The following is a 13,138-nucleotide window of genomic DNA, read 5'->3' as shown; positions in this document are numbered from 1 at the left end:
AGCCCTGAGTAGTTCTTATGTCATTTTCAGTCGACAGAAATGACAAAATGTCCGCCCCCGAGATGACGAAAAACAGGTGGATTTTGATGCTTAACTCATATTCCACAAACGTAATATTAATCAGAATGCCGTGTTTCAACTAGTGGGCCTGCTGGGAACATATTCTGGAAAAAATGTTTGGGTTGATTTCCCTTTAAGACTAAATTTGAAATTGATGACGATGGGAATTTGTGTGGTGCAGTGTTCCAGAAAACTATGAGGAATGTTCAAAGTTGATGTAGGACGTTTAGAGCATTACGGGCTTAAATTGTTTTTACCAAATGTAATAAGAATAACTATTAATATTGGTAATTAACCCTAACCCCAAGCGTAAAAGCAATAGTAAAAGTAAAAGTAAGCTTGAGCGCCGCAGCCGAGGCTGCCTCGGTGGTCACCCGGCCCGTTGGTCATGGCTCAGCCTCGGGGGAAGCGGCGTCAGGCAGGTGCCGGTGTGTGATGACGAACGAGCGGTTTTCCTTTTTTACTGGATTTATATCTTCGCTGCTGGATACTATAATCGTGTGGATTTAATCGATATAGGATTACACAATACAATACAATACAATACAATACAATACACTACAATACAATACAATACAATACAGTACGATACAATACAATACAATACAATACAAGTTTATTTATATAGCGCATTTGATCAAACAAAGGCACCACAGCTGGAACAAATCACTTTACATTACAATAACAAAATAGCAATAATATAACAACTGAAAGCAATAAATTAAAACACAAATTACTATACTGTATACAGAAGACACCGGAAACAGCAGAAGTGTCAGTCTGACGTCGGATCAAAAACCAAAGAATACAAATGTGTCTTCAAACGGGTTTAAAAAAATGGACAGAGAGGGGACTTGCCTAACATTTAGTGGAAGGACATTCCAAAGGGAAGGACCTTCCAAAGTGAAGGACCAACAACAAAAAAAGACTTGATCTGAGGCTCCGCTTAGTCTTCGGTACCTCAAGTAGCGTCTTGTCCGCAGACCTGATCAAGGCACCAGGAAGTTGCGTAGTTGAGGAGCTCGGAGACCGGAGTATATCAGTATATCAATTGTAACAGTCAGTTATTGTGGTACGGCACGGTGGCGCCTCTTTGGTTTATTATGTCAGTTTGTCACTTGTTTTCCCCTAAACTTCAGTGCACCTTTTGTCATGGACTCAGAGTCGGTCGCTATGTTCTTAAGTAACGCGCGGTATGCTGGGGAAGTATTGTTTTGTTGCTAATTAAACAACGGCTTGTGGAATATCAAAAAGTCTTTGCTCCTTCGGCTATCCAACAACACCCCTCCATGACTAAGTGTTCCCTCAGCTCACTACCACTCGTTACAACGTCATTTAAAAAACAACAACAAACAAATGATACTATCGTTTATTGCGAGCTTCTGGGTAATATATCATCCGCAAAATGTTGTTAGTGTGGCAGGCGTACGAATGAATAATTACGCACCCATGCGATCGTCACACGTTTAAACTTATGTGGCCCTCACAGGAAAAAGCTTGGGGACCCCTGATATATAGGTTAGCATCTCTTAGCGTGATGGTTTAAAAGTAATACAACAAAAACTATATAAGGAATGAATCACATTTTTGTGAATTGGGTAAAAGGGGCTACCTTACCCTTACATACCAGATGGTAGCGGTAGTGCTCCAAATTGTTTGTTCGCTAACCGCCATTCAAAAAGAAGAACTCACAAAACTGCGGAAGTAACTGTATTTCAAACATCTGCGCTAACCACAAAGTAAGTTGTATTTTATTAATTTGTTGCGAATAATTTGCAAGGTGCTAATGATGTATCACGACGGGAATGTGTTGTTGCCTTCAAAACAACATGTTACGTCAACGTAAACTTCAGCGCTTCAGCGACGTAAAGGCTGGTTTCTACGAAACAAGTCCCGCCTCCTGTGTTACTTGCTCCTTTCACGTGCTTCATCTACGGACACGTAGTTGTTTGACTTGGAACCCGCTGACAAGAGAACCTTTGCTGTCGCTCTCATGTCCAAGTCATACCGGCGGCAATTGCCCCCTAGACAGGGCAACGACTGTGACCAGCTGACACGGCTGTGCCTCCTCGGTGTGTTGGTGTTCGCGCTGGTGCTCGGGTTATACTTGACCAACGTACCCTATGCGAACCGCGCGCGGGTTGCAGATCTCAACAATGATAAGGTAAAACGATTACGGCAAAACCTAAGAACGTCTCACCGATGTACTGTATATGGACATTAGAATGGGCTGTTAAGTCATTTCAAACATACGGTGTGTCTTTTCACATAAACTAGGGGGCTTACTCTGAAGCTTATCTAAAACCCAATGCACAATGACTCTTATATGTGAAATTAAATGGACCAAAACGTATGAATGCACGTCCAATCTGTCAGTTTGCCTTTGCACGGCTTGCTGTTTTCTAGTAAACGACATCGGTCACAACAGGTGCTTGCTCCATGAAGGAACTAAAACATTTTCTGGTTCAATTGCAATCGTTATTTAAACTGTCTTTGCCTTTAAGCTGCTTTTATTGTTCCGTCACGAAGAGACCAAGATGACTCTGTCCTAACAACACTACCACGTCATAGAAAAGATTTAAACAGGATGAGCATTGTAACGTCAGGTTGTAACATTTCCTTCATTTTCATCTTTGTCAGTTGATTTCATGCATGAGCTTTTCGGGGTTAATTTTATTTATTTGTTTTTTTTTTTGGGGGGGGGGGGTGTAATGCTGAATGTACAAACAGTTGTTTGGGAATCGTAGTTTAGTTTTATCTTGTTAGACAATACTTAGTGACCTTTTTTTAAAAATATCGCACTCGACTTAATACTTCGTTCATAAAACTAAAACTAAAATGAATAGAAACTGAACTAAAGAGACACATTTACAAAAAATAAAACTAACTTGCTCTAAAAACGAATTAAAATTAACTGATTTAAAAAAAATGAAGTAATAACTCATGAAAAATCCAAAACTATTGCAAGTAGTGTACTGTATTATCTTTACTTTAGTCAACTGAGGTAAATTGTCATAGCAGCCATAGCAACACATAATAAATGATTATGATGTTGGTATGTGGTAAGTAATACCGTATTTGTACAGTTGAGGTTGGTTTGTGGTTGTTTTTGTACATTTTCGGTCCGCTTTTGTGCATATGAGAACAATTTTCTTATGGTACCGAAAACTGCATCTGTAGTATACTGATTGCTCATTGACTAATTCAAATTATTTCAAGTTAGCCTGTATTTAAACAACCCTTTTTTTATGGTAGGCGGTGTATTACAGGGGAGTGAAAATAAATCAGATTCCTTGAGTATTCAATGGAATTGGACGATAGGATTTTGATTCTAAAAAGATTTGATAGTGACCGCTCTTTTGTACAGTGGCCAGAAGAGAGTTGTTGTATACATGAATTAAAGTGGGAGTCAACCCAAAAATGTTCTTTGCAATATGTTCTATGCGCCTTCACTAGTCTAAACACGGCATTCTGATTAATATTGCGTTTGTGGAATATGAGAAATCAAACATTTTTAGCTAGCTCAGGGGGTGGCCATTTTGTCACTTCCTCAACTGAAAATGACATCACAGGTGCTCAGGTAATGACCAATCAAGGCTGTTCTGTTTTATGAAGCTGAGCCATGATTGGTCGTTACCTGAGCAACTGTGATGTCTTTTTCATTCAATAGCAATGACAAAATGGCTGCCCCATGAGATGGCTGAAAATAGGGTGGACTTTCCTGCTTAACTCATATTCCACAAACTAGGGCTGGGCGATTTGACTGAAAAGTATAGCACAATGTAAGTGTTTTTTATTGGTCGATATTGATATATATTACATTTTTTACTTTTTTTTTACTATTGAAAATAAGGACCCGAAAAAAAATGAATTTAGGTTATTTTAACGTAATACTTAAAAAATACAATGTGCAGAATTCAGTGCCATCGAGTGGTCAACTAATAGAATGCAATGACCTAACGGCACTAGCATGTCAAAGACAGGGAACTCCTTTACTTGTACACCACGTTTCCATCCAGAGATATTTAATTGGGTTATCATGCATGGTATCATTTTATTGTAAGAGTTGTGCTGAGTCGACTGGTCATTTATTTGAACGAAGTTATGCCGCGAGTATGCCGCACAGCCACCGGGCCTGCACGCAACTCCGTTGGGTTATCTGCTTCTTCTTCGTTGGTTTAAATGCTGCTTCTTCTTTGTTGTCAAACTTAGTTTTTCATGTTTGGAGGCGGATGTGCGCTGCCTACATCACGCACCATGCCATGATCGGGTTTGTTTTCTAATTTTATTCTGTCAAACGTTTTATCAAAGGTATTTTCAATTGATATCGATCACGTCAATCGCAATACATATTGATAATGAATTATCAGTCCAGCCCTACCACAAATGTAATATTAAGCAGAATGTCGTGTTTAGACTAGTGAAGGCGCATAGAACATATTCTTGCAAAAAATTTTTGGGGGGTTGACTGCTCCTTTTAATGGTATCACAGATTCACATAAATTTCATCTGACATTGTTGAATTTCCTCTCGTTAACTCATATTTTGTCACCTTTCTAGTGGTCCCACAAACCCACCAAGTACTCTGCGGCTCAAATCAACCGCCTGGCCTCCCAAGTGGATGGAAGGCGCCTGTGGGAGGCTCACCTGAGGCCTATCCTGATAGAGAGGCTGCCTGGGACACAAGGCAGCAAGATTGTGCGGCGGGTAAAGCTCATTGTATTTTTGTGTGTGGAAATCTGCTGTCTATTTATTGAGTTCATTTTTTTTATTATGGCTTTAGTTATTACAGCTTTTTACTAAGGTTTTTCCTGGCTCAAATTGCGGCAGAGGTGGTACCATCCTGACCATGCGCCATGACGTTGCATGTATTGTGTGAATTCAACCGACTCACTTTCTTTTACAGGAAACATACTTTAAGAGTTCCAATAAGAATGACTATTAGCGCCTTAAAGCATTATTAAAATTAGTGCAACAATTTTTAAAGTGTTACTGCAAGGAGCCACATCATACATATGGGCGCACATAAACTGTCCCCTCACTCCCGAGCTCTCTTCCATATTTTGACAAACTCTGTTCGAACTTCCAAGCAAGTTGAATCAAGTGCTCCATAAATTTTGGAGCAACCGTGTCTACTTTTCTGCCAGACCTTTCAAAAGAGAGCAACTTGTGCTTGCGAAGTTCAGTCCCATTTAGAAAATTCCTGTGAAGTGAAGTACCGCTAAGATGTGAAGCTTTGGCCAAATGATGCCAAACATACTTTGAGGCAGAATAACCATGCAGAAAACCCCCTAGCATAGGCCAGTATATGAGCTCATAAGGTATGCTAGTTTTGCTTTGTACTATATTGGTGCTGGTGTTGCTGTTTTGTTTTTGTTGGCTTTTTTTTTAATGTGGGTTTGTCATTAGAGTCGACAAGAAATGTTAAAATGTCCCGTGTTGAACTTCATATTTTTGCGACGCTCTGATTTTATTTTATTTTTTTTCCCCCCTCCCATTTTGAGAGTGAGCTCAGTAGGCAACACTGCTCAACGTTTTTTTCCTTCAGTCTCATTTGCGACAAAGTGTACCTTGCTTGCCGAATGTAATCTGTTCAGTCGCCGCGCTCGGACAACCTCATTATCATACGCACAACAGCATGCCCATATTTGTAAGTGCTGATGTAGGAAGTAAAAATGTGAGGCTTTCACTGGTTTACAAAATGTATCTTTCATTGTTACAAAAGAAAGCACAGTCTTTGTTCCTTTTAAATAGGTAAAGCAAAAGAAGACAAGATGTATCTTTCAGTGTTAATTCAGTAAATGCACTTTAATTATCAAGGCTTCCTCCATTGTCCTCATGCCGCCAAAAGTAGAATGTCCGCCGTAAAGTAGAATGTTTCAATCTGAGGGGATTTGCCGTCGTGGCAGACGTCCCGGGTATGCGCAGCGCCGCCCAGCAACACTGGTGGCTTCTGTGGTGCTGCCCTTCACCACATACACATGAATGGGGTTGACAACAGCGCACTGCCAAGTTCATAGTGAAAAGGGCTTCAAGAGCCGCATGAAAGCGTCAAAGAGCCACATTTGGCTCGCAAGCTGCGGATTGGCCAGACCTGATATCGCGCCTGCATAGTGGCAAAAGCTGCAATTGCAGTTAAAATACGTTGCTGCTGCAGAGGAACAAAAATCACTCAATCAACGCAGCTGTAACTTTACACCGTGATGAGCGATATCAGTCGCTCTGCCTGGGGACGGGCAAAAAATTAGCTGGAGGCGGCCGACTCGCAATTTTGAATGCAGGAAAAACCCTGTTAACATTGTCATAAATACTGGAAAAACAGATTCAAGTGCAGTAAAAAATATGTACTGTGTTTAAAATGCTACCACCCTCCTACCCCCGCAGCACATCTTAAGCACGCTGTCCTCGCTGTCCGCCGACTGGGACATAGAACTGGACCCATTTCTGGCTGCCACCCCAAAAGGACGGGTCACATTCACAAACGTCCTGGCCATTCTGGACCCTTCGGCCCCTCGCAGGCTGCTGCTGACGTGCCACTATGACTCCAAGGCACTGCCCCCGGACAGCCGGGCCCCGCAGAAGGTGTTTGTTGGGGCCAGTGACTCAGCCGTGCCCTGCGCTATGATCCTGGAGCTGGCCACAGCTCTGGATAGTAAGCTGAAGTCTTTCAAAAAACAGGTAAGTGAATGCTTCGCATGTACAGGTATGTTCTTCACCCTTTGTAACATGCACTAGCTTTGTCGTTTATGATGTAGTCAAGCATACATTGACATTAGAGCAGGGGTGGGCCAATTCATCCATTATGGTTATGTATATGTCGTACCTAATTACATTTGCTTCCCTTGATTGAGGCCATCTCGCCCTCTTTGTTTTCTTTCCACAGAAGCTTCCAGTAACTCTGCAGCTCGTCTTTTTTGACGGGGAAGAGTCGTTCGAGAAATGGACCTCCACCGATTCTCTGTATGGCTCCCGTCACCTGGCTGAGCACATGGCCGCCTCGCCTCACCCTGCGGGTGCCATGCATACCACCCTTATACACGCTGTGGTGAGGAATACAGCGTTCAACGCGTATATCGCAGTTTATGGTTTGCGCCCACATTGTAATGCCAATGTTTTTTTTTTTTTGTTTGTTTTTTTAAGAGGCCATTGCCCTATAGATTTTCATGGTATACTGTGGTGCTTTGAGTGACCCCACTTTTCAAGATGCTAGCCAGCATTCAGCTTTTACTGCAGCTTGCGGAGCAGCTGCTACCGTCTCCATGTATTTCTGTTTGTATTATACTGCCACCATGTGGCCAAGCAACGCACAACACAAGGAGCAGAATAACCCCCATTGAATTGAAGCAAAACAATTGGCAACGTTTTTTTCTTTCCATTTTCTTGAATAATGTCATTAGTATGCGTTTGTAAAGTAAAATAGAGTGCTAATTTCCTGATTAAAGCAGCAGACCCTACGGATATGGCCGATGCCAGTTCGGCAAGTCGAATTAAATTACGATAACCGATTAAATATATGTACCGTAATGAATAAAATTATTTTTGGGGGTCGCATAACACTTAAAGCGGAACATTTCTCTGTTTTACAATACTTTGTTGTTTTTAATTTACAACAGAGCGAGAAAAAATACGTATTTTTTGGGGGGTTGGTGGGAAGAATCTTTGAATGATAGCTTTGTCTAAAGCCCCTATCCCACTGAGCGGCAAACAATTGCATGTGTTTTCGAAGGCCGCAAATGTTCTGTCAAAAGTTCGTCAGGGTATACTTATAGGCGGCCATATTGCGGAAAGACTTGTTGTTTCAAAGAGATAGTTGACTTGAAGGCTTTTGTACTTACCCACGGGCAGTGGATTTATCCCGTCAGCTGATTGGCTCGGCATTCATCGCAGCCTGACCCGGCATTTCCCTTTTTGTATCTCACCGGTCTCGAATGGCATTTATGAACCATGTTCTGTTCGGAAACTCATGACGTTATTCAAATGTGCCGTTGAGTTAGTCAAAAGTCGAGCCGGATAAGCGGCTAGTCCACAGCTGTTTTCAGAGGTTGTGAGCTGAGTGCGCTCAGCCACCCGACAAGCACGACGCGCTCAGCACAAGGATGACAAAACATTGGCAAATAAAATGTTATGCAAATAAAGTGTTAGTTTGTCTTAAAAAAAAGCTTACCTGCATTTTATCCAAAGCTCCATTGAATTTGATATAAAGGTCCTTGTTGTTGTGCATAGCGTTGCGTTAATAAAGTAAAGCAGCAGCAAGAGCGGAAGTAATGACACTAACTTTCGCTTTGCACAACAAGAAGAAGCCTTTAAAAGTGCATTAATACACCAAGATTGTGCCTTTGGCTAAAATGCACCGCGGGATTCTAGTTAAGCTAGGCCAATTTTAGGGTAAAAATGACCAATTTTAACATGATTAATAGCCAGCGTTCCGTCGTAATCTTTCACTGCTGGGCTTGTAGTGGACGTTCCTCTCACAGCCTGCAGCTTGGTATTTAGTCTTCATTCAGCATTTTAAAGTTGAAGTTGTTGTGTAACAAGTATTTGGAATGGTGGAAACCATGTTGGGGGGGGGGGTTGGCAACGACATAATAGAGTTGTAAAATCCATCCAAAATGAAAATGTATCAAATTAAAAAAATATATATTAATGATAATTAAAAAAAAGTCAACTTTGCGGTTTTTCACATTTTGCCGGGGGTTCTGGTCCCCTTTAACTGCAATAAAATAGGGATTACGGTATCAATTTGTATGAACCCTCAATTGTCTGTCCAGGACCTCTTTGTGCTGCTCGACCTTCTGGGTCCTCCCAATCCACTGATTGTGAACCACTTTGAAAACACGGCACGCTGGTTTGACCGCTTGATCGCTACAGGTAACGTGCACCGAGGGGGTGGTAAGCAAATGTAATCTATGCGTCCGTCATTCATTGGTCTCTTGTTGTTGACAGAGAAGCGCCTCCATCGTCAGGGTCTGCTGGCGTCGCACCCCTTGGAGCAGACCTACTTCAGGAAGGACGTGAACTTTGGAGCGGTTGAGGACGATCACGTACCCTTCCTTCGCAGAGGTGAATGCCTGTGATGCACGTGTCTTTACAAACTAAATAATCAGGAGAAGACTAAAAAGTACATTTAATATTAAAATGTAAGCCACTGTGATATTTACCAGTTTGACTGATAATACTGGTCTAAAATATAGGAAAAATCTTAAATGAAATTAAGTTGAAATGTATTGCACCTAAGTGAAATCAAAATTGTACCTACATTAAATGTTTAAACACAACGCTTGGAGTTTAAATGCAAATGTATTGATTGTACTTTTAAGTGTTAAATACAACTGAAGTGTACATAGGCCGTGATTCTTGTGCTGGGAATCACATGAAAAGCGTTGTGCAGGCAATTAATAAAGGCAGCTCCGTGGTATTGCAAAAGAGAACAGTGGTCTTGCTTTTTAAAAGAACCCGACACACCACGTTCAGTCGGCGCTTGACCCGATTAGGGACGAATACAGGGACGGACGAAAATCCACTCCCGCCCTTGCTTGGCTCGTCCTTTTTAACTCATTCACTGCCTGTGATGAATTTACTTGTCTTTTCACAGTCCGGCCATTCAATCCTAGGCACTTATTGATATGTTTTTCAATTTCTTTCAAACGTTAGGGTAAAAAAGGGTCTGAAAATGTCTGGCAGCGAATGAGTTAAGACTTTGCGTCCTCCGTCCACAAAATGGACAGTTCTGTCCTTGGGACGGAATGCCCATCTGTGGCCACCCTTACCACGTACTTGATGTGCCATACGTTTCCTTGTGCCTTACCTCCAGGCGTGCCTATTCTCCACATCATCGCCACACCCTTCCCCAACGTGTGGCACACACTGGATGACACCGAGGAGAACATCCATCGTCCCACCGTGGAGAATCTGACCAAGATCATGGCCGTGTTCCTGGCCGAATACCTGGGCTTATGAAGGCCACTTCTCATCAGTTCTGAATGAAGGCAATGGAATTTGCATGTCAGTTGGTGAGACGCTGCTGAAAGAGGAAGTACCGGTAGTCCTTACCAATAGCTATCTAGAAGGAGCAACAAGGACTGGAGTGACCGGCTGACCGGACACCGGCCAAAGATCTACAAACTAATGTGTCCTAGGTCAAGTCAGGTCAACCCAGGTCAAGTATTTCTTCTGCTGCCTAAATGTTATCAGAGCTGAATAACAATTGTTAATTTCATTTATTTCTATTCATCTTTAGCTTTACACTTTATCCCATGAATATGAGACGCACTAATGAAATCTTTTTGGGTCAATGCGGGGGTGCAGGTGGGATTTTGGAACCGGGGGGGGCACAGGGGATTTATAAGCCATTTTTGGTTGAAATAATATTGAATTGTTAGAATAATAATACTAGTCATACAGTACAAGATGAAACTGTTGTTTGTCCGGAATGCCAAATCACCCATCAAAACTTCATGCCAACCGCAAAATTTGATTTTGTTAGGACTTTTAACAATTGTGTATGAACTTTAGTGGTTTTACCCCAGGCGGATCCTCTCTTGACTATGACCTGCCTCATTGACATTGTCATCAGGAATTGCCTGTAATGTGTCATAGGAAAAAAAAAAAAAATATATATATATATATATATATATATATTTACCAGTACATAAAAAAAAATGCTTCCTGCTCAACACTTAATACAGTATAAAAATGCTTTTGTTTTACATTTAGCCTACGTCTAGTGAGGGCAAACGCCAGGTCATCTGTAGATTCTCCTTTTTTTGGGGGGGAGACTAGCTATTCAACATTATGAAAAGATCAGATTAACTGCCACATCTCAACAGGCAACAAAGCCATAAAATGAAAGTCCACTTGCATCATTCCTTTTTAAAACACTGTTCATGTGTTTTGTTTCTTCATTTTTGTTTCTTATTTCAGCACAAGACAGGCATCGCATGCTACCGGTTGTTTGTTGGCTGCACTTATCCCCCACTGCAAAAAAAAAAATGACGTTGGCTCAAAAAGAACAGATGTGACAGATATTTTTATCGTTCCTAGCGATGAGTATTGAGTACATGCCACAAAACCTTTCTAAGTAGAAATAAATTAGGCTACAAATGTTTGTGGAGAAAATTATACAGACACGTAATTTTTTACAGTGTGAGAGTGACTCATGTCAATGAATGTCGGTGTGTTTTAAGCTCCACTGAAAGTGGGCATTTAAGAGTTCTTACCACAACGAATAGAATAGAATACTTTGTCTGTCCCAAAGGGGACAGAAAATCCTCTTTGACAGGGCTCACAAACACATTCACCGATTCCCATCAAGACGCATTAAAAAAAAGTTGAGTGCTCCCAAGCGCCTCTCAGCCTTATCATATTTTACATACAGAAAAAACATGTGTTTACATGAGTAAAAAAAGTAAATCTATGTCGGACTTAAAGGTGACCCCCCTCCCCTATCCCCAATACCATCTGCGCCCATGGGTGAATGTCAAAACACTGAAATGCATGAAGGAAAAATGATGGAGCATTTTACCTGCAAGAAATTGTGTGAAATGTCCTGATATCACAGCCTCAAAGTTTGACCATGAAGCAGGCACACAATTTGTCGTTTCCTTTATCCTTAGTTTCTTAGTTTCCATTGATGGTAACTACCGATACATGATTAGGCATGGGCCGATTACCCGCTTTGACGGTTTAGCATGGTTTTGAAGTGCCAAGGTTACAATAACCGCAAAAACTGGCTTTGACTGGTTAATGAGCTTTCTTTTTTTTTTTAGGGCATGTCTAAGCAATGCACAATATGCCTGCTTGCAGAGTTGAGTAAACTAGCCGCCTCTTTGAAGTTAATTGCCTCCAATTATATATATTTTTTTCCACCACCTCATACACGGAGAAAGGCATGACACACACTTCAAACACATCTGCCTTTTTTCTTTGTGCATTGTCCTAATAAAAAAAAGTGCTGGCGGGTGCTAGTTAGCCCCAAGGACAAGAGTAGCCCACAGAGAGGGTCTGAAAATCTGGCAGTGAATGAGTTAAAGAGAAGAATGCTAATTTATTTCAACTGAAGATGGTACACTTTTCTTCTGTACTAAATATATTTTATAATATAAATAAAAATATTGTATTCAATTTGCGAAAATGCTGTTAATTGCTTAAATATAAAAACTAAAAAAAATCATTTTACACCTGTAATTTTACTACTGTACTGTGATATGTTTGCTCACGATTGTCGTACCGTCATGTCAGCCCATGCCTATATGATGTATTTCAGTAAGCGGAGAGACCAAGTTTCTGATCAAAACTGAGAGTTTGGCGACCATGTGTTCTTCAGGGTGCCCCAAAAGTTTATATATTCCTTTTTTTTTTTCCTTTTAATTTTGATTCCGGTATCTTTGGAACGAACTTAAGCCATTAGCATTTGACAGCTTAGGCTTTGCACTGTAAGCACACCACCTTCGCCAATTCACATTGGAGCAGCGTGGCGAAATGGAAGAAGTGAACTCGGACAGAAAAACTTTTCAGGCAGCCACTTGAAAGCACAGCAATTAGTAAAGCCAGGGAAAGTCCACTCAGAGGGCTGCACTGGCGTGAACTGCTTTCAGGCACAGAAAACCATCTTGCCGAACCTTAAAAATGATCATTTACAAAAACTAAAGCCTAAAGTGTCAAATGCTTGTGGCCTCACATAATCATACCTGAAAAGAGAAATGTTGAGTATATTTTTGGCTTTTCCTGTACTGTTTTATACAATATGTACTGTAACTGGTATGCGTTTGAGCCTTCATGGAGCATTGAACAATATGTACTGTAACTGGTATGCGTTTGAGCCTTCATGGAGCATTGTTCAGGAATAAACTTTAAGGGGAATTTACAGGAGGTGATTCGTTAAAAAACAAAAAATGTGGCAACAGCCCACTTAAAACTTGTTATTGATGGAGGTGTTCTATGCGTGTCTCTATAAAAGGCATCCAGTTAAAAGGAGGTCATTGCTTTTTTTTTTTCCTATTTGTCATTAGTCCACAGATGAAAATATTTGCTTATACACTCATTTTCAAAAGTATTGGAACCGGTGGGCCGGTTCCCTTAT

General features: G+C 41.1%; 1 protein-coding gene across 1 annotated transcript; it reads left to right on the top strand.

Annotated features, from left to right (window-relative positions):
- The first annotated feature begins 1,825 nt into the window (after nt 1-1,825).
- qpctla (glutaminyl-peptide cyclotransferase-like a) lies at nt 1,826-12,922 on the top strand. Its single transcript, XM_086036921.1, has 7 exons — nt 1,826-2,224; nt 4,621-4,767; nt 6,445-6,738; nt 6,944-7,105; nt 8,829-8,928; nt 9,004-9,120; nt 9,872-12,922. The coding sequence occupies exons 1-7, from the start codon at nt 2,054-2,056 to the stop codon at nt 10,015-10,017; spliced, it is 1,137 nt and encodes a 378-aa protein (XP_085893047.1). The 5' UTR covers nt 1,826-2,053; the 3' UTR covers nt 10,018-12,922.
- Nucleotides 12,923-13,138: the final 216 nt, after the last annotated feature.

This window comes from Filicampus tigris, chromosome 7 (assembly GCF_054856515.1).
Source record: "Filicampus tigris isolate MCC_2025a chromosome 7, RoL_Ftig_1.0, whole genome shotgun sequence".
NCBI classification, from domain to species: domain Eukaryota; kingdom Metazoa; phylum Chordata; class Actinopteri; order Syngnathiformes; family Syngnathidae; genus Filicampus; species Filicampus tigris.
Note: the sequence above shows the minus strand (reverse complement) of the source record. Positions and strands in the feature narration are given on the sequence as shown.

Coding starts and splice junctions, on each gene's coding strand:
- qpctla (XM_086036921.1), top strand. CDS start 2,054: ATGTCCAAGTCATACCGGCGGCAATTGCCCCCTAGACAGGGCAACGAC. Junction 8,929..9,003: donor TGACCGCTTGATCGCTACAG/GTAACGTGCACC, acceptor TGTTGTTGACAG/AGAAGCGCCTCCATCGTCAG. Junction 9,121..9,871: donor CGTACCCTTCCTTCGCAGAG/GTGAATGCCTGT, acceptor CCTTACCTCCAG/GCGTGCCTATTCTCCACATC.